We start from the raw sequence: 11,239 nt of genomic DNA, 5'->3' as shown, positions 1-11,239 counted from the left end.
TAGATATCCATATATATAAGTGATATTGAACACCACATGCTATCTTACACTATACACAAAAGTCAGCTAAAATGCACGGAAGGAAGACCAGACTCAAACCATGAAAATCCCAGAGGAAACCACAGAGGGATACTTGTGCCAGCAGTAATTTGGCTATGACTCCCAGACATAGCCAGCAATAGCAAAAACATATGGAACGGTATTGTACTAAAATGTCTGGGTTTAATGAAATAAATACCCAACAAGATGGAAAAGGAAACTTGTTGTGGCTTAGGAGAAATATTTGCAAATAATTTACATGACAAAAGGTTGATATACAAAATAAGGAAGAATATTTCAAAAATAGACAAAGTAGCAAATAGACATTTTTTTTTCTACGAAGATACACAGATGACCAACCAGGTATATACTAAAAACACTCAGTATCACTGGTTCTCAAGGGACTACAGATAAAAGAAACAATTAGAAAATTATATCACACCTGTTAAATACCTTTCATAGAAAAGTTAATATATGTTGGGACTCTGTTGGTGGAAATGCAAAAAGAAAGCTACATGAAAGGTACTTAAAAATTTAAAGATGAGCCACTCTAGGAACCAGCAAGGTTCCTTATGGGTGTATATATACAGGAAAATGAAATCTATATCATGCATAGATATCTTCACTCTCAATTTGTTTTGTCCATAGGTATGTTTGTGTGTGCACACAAGTGTTCATGCATGAACATATGCATACATGCACACACATGTATACACATTTGTATATACATATAAGTATATTTACACATATAAACATGTATGAACATGTACATATATGGATATATAAACCATATTCAGTCTAAAATGGAAGTCATTCTATTTGTGAACAGTGTATGAACTTACAGGACATTTTAAGTGATTTTAAACCAGACACAGACACAGAAAGTATTCTTTGACCTCACGTATACATGGAAGCTATAAAAGTGAAATTGTTAGGAGCAGAGTGTAGAATTGTGATAATAAAGAATTAGATGAGGAAAGATGAGAAGGTACTAGTGAAAGTATATTAGATTTCAGTTATATAGAATAACCAGTACCAGAGCTCTACTGTGCACTGTGTACCTAAAATGTGAGAAGTAAGTTAAATGTACTTACCAGACACAAAAAAGCCACAATGTAAGAAAATAGATGCACTAATTAGTCACCTCATATTGTGTACGTGCACAAGAATAGCATATACTACACCTTAAATAAAGGTACATTCCATTACAAAAAATAAATAAGTTGTGTGCTTGGCTTGCAGGTATTTTTGAACTCATAAAAACAACCCTTTGGAAAAAGAACTTTTTCTTAAGTCCCGCATTTGGGGACTGGAGGAATGGGCTGTGTGTAAGCTGGAGGTCTTCTTATAGAGGCTTTTCTACAACATCAAATTGCAGGAAGTATTGAGTACTACAATTTCTATCTATCTAAAGATTTAATTTCAAACCTATGATTGTAGAGGATTCAAAGAACAAGTTTTATTCAGGTAAAGGCAAGTCAATAACATAACTACTCAGAGACATTCACTGTACCTATCTGGAGAAAAGATTGAGAGACCCAGTTTTGCACAACTTTGGACTAAACTCTCATGGCTTGAGAGTGTGGTACAGGAGAGTTCATTGAAGCAAATTCCCTGCAGAAAATCATCCTCACGCTGTCAAATAATGAGGTGATTAATTAATGGAGGTAGCTGCTGTTTTGTGGAAAAAATTGTGCAGAAGCTGAAAATAGGAAAAATGATGGAAGCTCTATTCTAGGGAGAAAGTGAAATTAAGTAGTGAAGGTATTTGACAAAATGAGTGAAATTATGACTTTTCTTTTGGTAAGTGGTAAATATTAGAATGTTCTGTATCTTTTGTGCCACATCTTTTGTGCTGTATATACTATATATTAAGTTCTATGTGAATTAATTTGCATTGTTGACCCGTAATTTCTGTGCACAGACCTCCAAAGGCTTTTCAACCTTTTCTAAAGAATTGTCAAACAGATTCAGTTCCACCAGCATTCAGTAAAAACACTGGAGAAAATGTGTTATTTTTCAGTGTGATTTTATCCCAAAAATGCTATATACCATCATTATTAATGATATATTTTTTGTCAGTTGTGGGGCTTGAACTCAGAATCTGGGCGCTGTCCCTGAGCTCTTTTGCTCAAGGCTAGTGCTCTACCATGTTGACCCACAGCACTGCTTCCTAGTGGTTAGTTGGAGATAAGGGTCTTATGGGTTTTATTGGCTTGGTTGGCTTCAAAGAGCAATTCCTCAGATCTCAGCCTCCTGAGTAAGTAGGATTACAGGCATAAGCCACTGGTGCTTGACTGATAAGTTACTTTTGGGTATTACTAATAATGCTGCAGAGTATGCTTGTTTAAAAAAAACTGAAAGTTGAGCTTAAATGATTTTTCTGCTAAGTAGTAAGCTATGCAAGATTGTTCAGTGTGATTAGCTTTGTTGTGTTCACATAGAACATCCCAAAAGTATGTGCTTGAAGTATACTGTGTTGAATTCTGAATGATGAAGGTATTTGTCCATTATACATTTATTTTCTTTTCATGCACTTTGTAATTGTTTTACAGAAACATCCATTACAATGGTTGGTCAGAGTAGAAATAATAACATAAACAACTTGAATATTAGTTCTCCTTTGATACTTTTTCTCCTCGCCTTGTCTCTTTCAAATGAGAAAATATACCACTGTTTACAAGCAAGATGCCATTCACGTAGCAATCAATGGACTCTTAATGTAGCCATTTCAAAATAATGCATAGGAATAGTAGCTTTTCCCTTCAGCCCTGGTACTGCTCTTTGCCCCACCACCCTTTCCATCCTCACAAGCAGAGGCTAAATCCTACTCCTGATGCTAAGTCATATTCACAAGGCGCCGAACAGACTGTGAGGAGCTGTGGTATGAAATCATTGCTGCCCCATTTTTTGCCATCACCTGGTGGTAATTGTGCAGTTAGCAGTGTACAGGTGTCTCTGGGTTTGGTGTACATATCACTTGATAAGAAAGCTGCTAAAGTACTTCAACAAATACTTCATTTATCTTAGGAGAAAGTGAAATTCAGAAACCAAGCTAAAATATAGTACAGTAAAAGTGAGATTCCTTGTGGTGTTAAAAACTAATGTAAACACAGAGATAGTGCATCTGTTTCCTTTGATTTAATTGCATTCATTTAAGCATTATCTTCAATGGCACTAACATTATTGAGTGTAAGGATAAAACTCCTATGTTTAGAAAAGATTCTTGGTTTTTGAAGATACAAATATTTTGAGTTTTCATAGTGACCCTTTGTAACATTTTCTTCTGAAAAATAAAGTTCTCCATGTCTACCACTGACTTAGAGCTTATAGAAGAACGTAAAATCTGAGGTAACAGAAAAGCACAATAGATAACCTGGAGCTGCATCCTAGATAAAGTTTTTTCCACTGAAGCAAAGATTCTTGGAGAATATCAAAGTCAAGTTGGAAGAGTTCCTTCAGAATCAGAGTCCAGAAATGAGTGACCAAATTTCTCTGGGGAGAGCATTGCTAGACCAAAGCCTGATCATACCTCAGTGGTCTCCAGTGACATCACAAAGTGCAACTTGTCACAAAGGAGGTACTTGGATGTAAACCTGGTCATTTGAGAGGTCCCGATGAGCAGAAACATCGCCTAAGCTAACAAGAACACATAGCAAACATCATGGCTAGAACTAAAAGAAGTGAGAACATGCCTAAGTCTAGGAGAAATCCTGTAACCCGCTCTGCAAGAGCAGAGCTCCAGTTTCCTGTTAGCCGTGTGGACCGGTTCCTGCGTGAGGATAACTATGCCCAGCGACTGAGCTCCTCAACACCTGTATTCTTGAGTGGCGTCCTCGAGTATCTGGTGTCCAACATCCTAGACCTGGCTGGCAACGAGGCCCGCAGAAACGGCAGGACACGCATCACCCCAGATCACGTGAAGATGGTTATAGAAAACCAGAAGCAATTCAATTATAATATCAAAACTCTAGGTGGTGAGAAGACCAAGCCCAAAGACTGAGACTGCGTGGCGCATTGGCGGGAGTTCAACACCGTCATCTGTCCTCTGAAATGTCCGCACACCACAGACGCTTATTAAACCACAGAGCCACCGAAAAATCATGCGTTATGCTTCTTTTTTCCAAAACATGAATGCTACTTAACCCATAACTCAGGAAGCCGTTTCTGAGAAGACAAATGATGTCCTTATGTAAACCTCTTCTTGATATTCATGGGGAAGTCTCAGACAACAAATTTTCTTCCACTAGGCTGTGGTGACACTTGAAGTCTCTTGCTGATCGGAAATTTTCATGAATGCTGCAGCGATGTCTCCCGTGTGGGGAAAGGCGTGGAGATTACGGTCAACAGCCTTTATGGTCTTCTCATTTGTTCCCTCTATCAAAGGGTTAATGTATACTTGGGTGAATAGCTGATGCTCTTTTATATGAAATTGTACATGCAGTCTCCTTAACTATATGAAAGGTATGCATTATTTATTTAATCCTTTTTTTTTTTTTACTGTCTTGGAGTTTGAAATCGAGTTTTCAGCCTCCTAGGTACACACTCTGCCACTTGAGCCATACCTCCAGTCTTTAATGTCACATTGATTTCTTTGATATGTTAGCTAATTAAATCATGCACATAGCACTGAATATTCAGAATCCACCCGACATAATCATACTTTCCATTTAATAAGTTTGATTAGACTTTTGGCTTAGGTTTCAATTGTATTTCATTGTGTCATCCATGAGTGAAATGGGATTTGGTGAAATTAATTCATGTGCAATTTTGCACATAAAAACTGACATTGCAGCTCAGATCATTGTAGTTTTGACTCTGCTCATTTTGCCCCTTCTCAACATGACCTATTTGAACTTTCTAGAAAATTCAATCTTTTCATCTTAGAATATAAAATATTGCAAAGACATCAATGAACTCTTAGTAAAATGTTGAAAGTGAGATTAAAAAATATTCCTGATTGAAATTCAAAAAAGCTTTCCTACATTTAGAGTATAAGTATTCATCTGTTTCTTCTATTTTTATGCTATGTGTATACATTTAAATTTCATTCGTGGCCAATGCCTTTAGCCCACAGCAGAAGAAAAATACACACACACACACACACACACACACACTTTTTCCTCTATGAACTTGACTACTTAGGAATGTGTTTCTACTTGACAGGCAATGACACGGACAGATGACTACAAATAGTACCTTCTTTCCTTTTTGCCTGTACTGGGCTTCAACCCAAGGGTCTATCACTATCTGAGCTTGCTTGCTCTACCATTGGAGCCACACCTCCACACCAGCTTTTTACTGCTTAACTGTACACAGTATCTTTGGGAATTTTCTACATGGGCTGGCTTTGAACAGTGATCCCAAAGGTCTCAACCTCCTGAGTAGGTGGGATTACAGGAATGAGTCACAAGCACCCTGCTAGCTTCTTAAACAGACGTAATTGTGACTTTTGTTAAAGATGTCATTACCTAGGCTCAGTGGGTACAGCTTATCTATAACCCTGCACAGTGTCAGGTAAGTAACTCTACCGGGTAATTGGGGAGCCATGTCCAAGATGGCAGGAAATGGAGTGTTGAACTGGGGTTAGCCAAGTAGATCAAGCTCCACTAAGGATTCTTTGAAACGTAGTGACTTGTTTTCAAGTATGGGCATCCCAAGAAATCTAGGAAGAAGTCTCCTAGTGTTGTAGTGTTTCTAAGACCACCCAGATTTCAAAGGAAGGCAGGGCAAGTCCACTGCCCTAAAGGATAATGTCATAATCACCGTGCTGGAAGAATACAAGTGATAGCTATGAGTGCACATTTAGAAATATTTTCCATCACTGCTGTTAACAAATGTATTTCTCAAGAGAGGAGAGCATTTGATTTTTATTGGAAATGGTAATATGGTTAAGAAATCAGGAAGCACGCACAGGCAAAATTACAAAAGAACTTTTTCATCCACTGGACTAAGATCTAAATGAGGAAATGATGCTGTTGTTGCTGGGCCTGACTCAATGATCACCCTGCGCGCTTTTGGGTGTACCTCTCACAATGTATACATATCTGAGAGGTGTCCAGTTGAAGGCTGCCTGTTTTTGTATGATCCACAGTTCATGTGGTGTTCTTTAAGGGATTTGTGGGGTGGGTTTGCAAAATTTTATTTCAATAAATGTTGCTGGAAATTTTAATTTTTCTTTTAGGACACCACTAAACTGATTTCCAGTTAATTGTTTGATTATGCAGTGCCTTGCCGCTCCCGGAGCTTCAGAATGAGATTCACTGATGGATTCCTATTACAAATCTTCCTGGAATTCGGAATCTTGCAGCATATGATTTAGGCTACAGAACTGGACTGAAGTCCTCTTTCTCTTATTCACTTAATAAATATTTGTTGAGGATTCCCAAGGTCATAGATTTTAATTATGGCTTTTGACAACAGAATAGAGATAACCTAATAAATTGGAAATTGTTTATTTATTTGAAATGATGGATTTAATTTGCTCATTCATTTATTTGTAGTTGAGTAAGGCCCAGGGAAGATGAGGAAAATTAAAATCTATTTATTCAACTTAAATATGTACACAACTATGAATAAGGCTCATGCCCTTGCCCTTTAAGAGAAGGGACAATACATGTTTGCCACAATTGGGACCTAAGACAATGGTCAGTTCAGCAAGTGCCTCTCCACAGACAGCCACGTGTCCCCCATCAGCGTGCTCTGCCTCTTCTCTCATGGAGACTCTTCTGTTATTCTGGTCATGGCCATATCTTCTGTGGTATCCCTAAGTTCTGTAATACATTGTTACAGTATACAATTATTGTGATAACTTGGAAAACTTTTAATTTTTTTTCTTTTCATTATCTACTAAAATGGACTTGGGCAGTGAACTGAAGCTAGGATTGTAAGTGTACTTAAATAATCACTTTCCTCACGATTTTCAGTGTCTATTTTCCCACATATTCCGTGAAGCCAGTCCTTCTTGGATCACTGAAGTGACAGGATGGTTGTTCACTGATGTTCTTCTATCTTCAGTCGATGCTCTATGACACATACCTGGTTTAGGTGGTTGTGTATTTAAATACATGAAGAAATGGTTGATCCCTATTTTTCTGCTACAAGGTAACACATTAAGTGATTTTGAAGAACAGAGACTTACTTGTCATAGTTGTATTGGTCAGGAGACCTGTGTCTAGCAGCTAATGTCTTCTTGTGATGTTTTTTTCCTGGAAGGGGGTGGATCCTCCCTCCCTGTCTCCAATATGTGATAGAGAAGAGGAGAAAGAGTGGAGCATTAACAGAGGTCTGGATTTGTTTTTTAACACACTTGCATAGTAACACACCCACTGTATTTTAAATTTGTGTTTCTAAATTATATACTATAGTGAAATACATTCTACTTATCCAGGCTACACAGGTTCTATTGCAGTACAATTAAATTCTATGTTCTCTATAAATCGTGCATTGCTTTACAAGGGTCTGTCGTTCTTTTACTGGGAGAACTTTTAGGAAATGGGGGTTAAATGAGATTATTAGTCCTTTTCTAGGGCTGTAAAAACTTCTATTAATCCATATATATAGTATATATATATATATATATATATATATATATATATATATATATTTACCCTCTCTAGTCATTTGAATTGCTCTTCACATAAGAGTAAAGTTAAATGTTGTTTGATTTTGTAATGATTCACTCTAACCCAAAATGATTGGATTTCTGCCTGGATTTTATAGTTTAATTAATTTGTTCATAAAAGGTGTTAGTTACAGGAACTTGTGTGTGGTTGCTGTGTGTTTAGTGAATACTGGTTAGCATGAGCTTCAAGTTCGCCTGTCTCTGGATGGAGAGCGTTGCTTCTGGAGATATGAAGCAGTGTAAGGGGAAGGCTTTTTTGGTTGATGATTAAATTGGGCAAAATGAATGTATTGGTATTTACAATGTAAGAAAATGGAGTGTTTTGTAAAGATTTTTTTCCTTGCATTTAATAAACTATCATTATGCAAAACATTACTTGTAAGTTGGATACTGTTCATTGTATTCTTCCTTTCTATCTCTCCCATCCTCTTAGTCGATAATCTAAGGCTCCTATTGATTTAACCCTTTCTTGTTCTGTAGATGTAGCGGAATAGTGAGTGGAGACCAGGGTGTCACCAGCCACGCCATAATGCTCCAGACAGCCACTGACAATTAAAAACTACCCATTCTAAATGTCCATAGTGCTAACGGTAAAAACCAATGTTCTTATGCCATAGGCAGACTAGATTTTGTGACTATAGTAGAATGACCCTTTGACACAGTTCAGATGTCTCCAGACAGAAGGTTTCTTTGGTGTTCTTTGTCCTGCACAAATTAGGTGCACTCGCCCCCTTACAGGTGATCTAGAGCAGTCTCATTGAGTTGTCTCTCTTCCTAATCCCCAGAGACCCGGTTCATGTGGTGATTCCGTCTTTATGTTGGGGGTGTCAGGACAGCAGTGGGGGAGTCTTTCTGAGGTAAACAGGTTCATCCCAAAGCACCTACCTCTTCTCCCCTGTCTTCTTCCTCCTCCTCTTTCCACATGTACATGTCATTATTTGAGGTATTGGCCCAGCATCTGCCTGACAACATGGCATCCGGCCTTTGTCATTTCTTGCACAACATAGTGATTTCTACTTCTACACAATTTTCTTTATGGATATAAACCATTCCATTGCAAGTGACATGGTGGCTCAAGTAGTAGAGTGCTCACCTTGAATTGAAGAGCTGAGAAACAGCGTCCACGCCCAGAGTTCAAGCCCCACGACCAACAAAACTAAACAAAAAAATCATTCCATTGTGTAGATATAAAGGATATATTTATCATATATGTGGCATAATATATATGCACACACATATAGACATAATAGATCAGCACAACAGAATCATACAGATGTGAATGTAATAGAAACGTATATATGTACATATAGATATATACTTTATATGGTTATAGGTGCTTATCTCTTTCCCTCTGTCTGTATACTTGTATGCATGTGTTTTTTCTTAATAAAATTATTACTACTAAAATAATTCTGCTATGGAAATTTGAACCTAAGGTTTATAGGCTGCAGTTTTTCACTTATACGCTAATTCCTTCATGTTTTGTAGTTTTGGTTATTTCCTTGTCAGAGGGGAACCTGTGTTGCTCTGCTGCTTTGCTGTCCATGCAAATTTGTGTTTCTGTCCTTAGTTTTGATAGACTTATGAATCCCTTACGACTATTGATGCACAACGATGGGACTGAGTAAATGCAATCATTCTTTTGAAACCTTCTCCTGGAGAATCACAGGAGTATATGGAGGACATTTCATTTGGATGCAAGTGGCAAAGCTGGGAATGGATGCTACAGGGTGTCAGGCCTTCTCCAAAGGATGCCTACAGGAAGTCAACACATAAAAATGACTATTTTTCCAAGAAATTATTCACCAACACTGATAGGGAACTCTTTGGTGAAGATATTTTGTGAGTTAGGGCATCACTGTCTCATATATTTATTTTAACAAGTTAACTAGTTCACGGTCTATGGGGCAGCAGAATTGAAGGAAGGAAAATCTTAATGAACAGAGAGAATGCCATCGCAGGGAACTCTCCTTTATAGCTGGTAAAATCAGAACTGAAAAGAAAGCCCAGGAAATGGCTGGCAGGAGTTCACCGTGGGGTGTGGTCGGGGCGTGACGTCTGAATGGTCTGCATGGTGTTTGTGCACCTGTCTCCATTGCCTTTGCAGCAGTCACGCCTCTGCTGGACAGCTGTCAGGGGTTTATCAGTAAATACACCTACTGACTGCAAACAGAGCTGCAGACATCCGTGAAGGTAATTTACAGTTTCGCATCCTGACCTCGATAGCTTAGCCTTTGAATGTCTCCCAGGGTCCCTTACGGTCATGGCTGGGATACCATTGGGAGATGGTGAAGGGCAGGTCCTAGTGCAGGTCAGGACATGCTAGTGATGCCTACGTGGAACTCTTGGCCCTGCCTCTCTTCTTTTTCTTTCCTGCCAGTGTAGAGTGAGTGACTTTCCTTTACCATGTGCTCCTGCCATGTTGACAACCTTTCCACAGGCTCCACAACACTAGGGACAACGGACTATGGATTGAGCCTTTGAAGAGATGAGCTAAATTCCACTCATTTGCTTCAGCCATTTTGTTGTAGTCCCAAAAAGCAGACAAATGCACTCAGAAAGAAAAGCTTCTGAATGTAATATTTTTAATCAAAATAATAAAAATCTTCAAAGTTCATGTGAGTATCGCTGTTGCATTGGTTCACCCTTTGTCCTTTGTCTGAACTTTACAACTTGTGTGTGGATGGGGGAGTAGGGAGGGGAGGGAAAGTGGGAGAAAGACGAGGAATGGGGTGACAATGTTTGACAAGAAATGTACTCATTACCTTGTAGCTGTAATCCCTCTGTACATCATGTTGACAACAAAATTAAATTTTAAAAAATTCTTGAAAAACTTATACATGCTGTGAAATATCTTCAATCATGGAATAACTCAAAGAATAAATCTCTAGGAATTTACATAATAAATTCATGGGATTTACTCCATTTTGGTTCATAAAAAATAGTATGTAGTACAGGAGCTTTGGAGACCACTGAAAGACCCAAATCCAGACACTGCTCATGGATTTTAAGTGTCAAGTGCATAAGCATACTTTGTGAGAGAGCTTTGTTTTCTCAACAAGAAAAAAGATCAGTGCTCAACTGAATACAGAAATGAAAGACATATGACATCACACACACACACACACACACACACACACACACACACACACACACACACACACACACAGCACCAAGGTGTACACATGAGAGATGTGGAGTCATGAGACACATATGTGTCTAGAGTCTTAATTGGACTAGGCAAAAATGTATATCTCAGGTCATATTTGAGGGCCAAAAACCAAAGGAAGTCTCTGATCTGCAGTACTGAAGGCGGGGGACTGAGCACAGGAGATCGTGATGGGAGGAGGTTAGGTGATAGGAGTACATCATATATGCATATAAAATGTCATAATAAAACCCGTTATTCTGGGCTGGGAAGGTGGCTCAGTGGTAGAGTGCTTGCCTTGCATGCATGAGGCCTTGGGTTCGATTTCTCAGCACCACATAAGCAAAAAAGCTGGAAGTGGCACTGTAGCTCAAGTGGTAGGGCGCTAGCCTTGAGCTGAAGAGCTGAGGGACAATGCCCAGGCCCAG

General features: G+C 38.6%; 1 protein-coding gene across 1 annotated transcript; it reads left to right on the top strand.

Moving 5' to 3' along the window:
- The first annotated feature begins 3,703 nt into the window (after positions 1–3,703).
- On the top strand, positions 3,704–4,042 carry LOC122120968 (histone H2A-Bbd type 1-like). The gene has a single exon (XM_042695193.1). It carries the CDS (start codon positions 3,704–3,706, stop codon positions 4,040–4,042), a length of 339 nt encoding a protein of 112 aa, XP_042551127.1.
- The last annotated feature ends 7,197 nt before the right edge of the window (positions 4,043–11,239 follow it).

This window comes from Dipodomys spectabilis, unplaced genomic scaffold, assembly GCF_019054845.1.
Source record: "Dipodomys spectabilis isolate Male_0828 unplaced genomic scaffold, ASM1905484v1 ptg000179l, whole genome shotgun sequence".
NCBI classification, from domain to species: domain Eukaryota; kingdom Metazoa; phylum Chordata; class Mammalia; order Rodentia; family Heteromyidae; genus Dipodomys; species Dipodomys spectabilis.
This window is presented reverse-complemented; position numbering and strand designations above follow the sequence as displayed.

What these genes read in the sequence shown, in the direction of transcription:
- LOC122120968 (XM_042695193.1), top strand. Translation starts at nt 3,704, where the DNA reads ATGGCTAGAACTAAAAGAAGTGAGAACATGCCTAAGTCTAGGAGAAAT.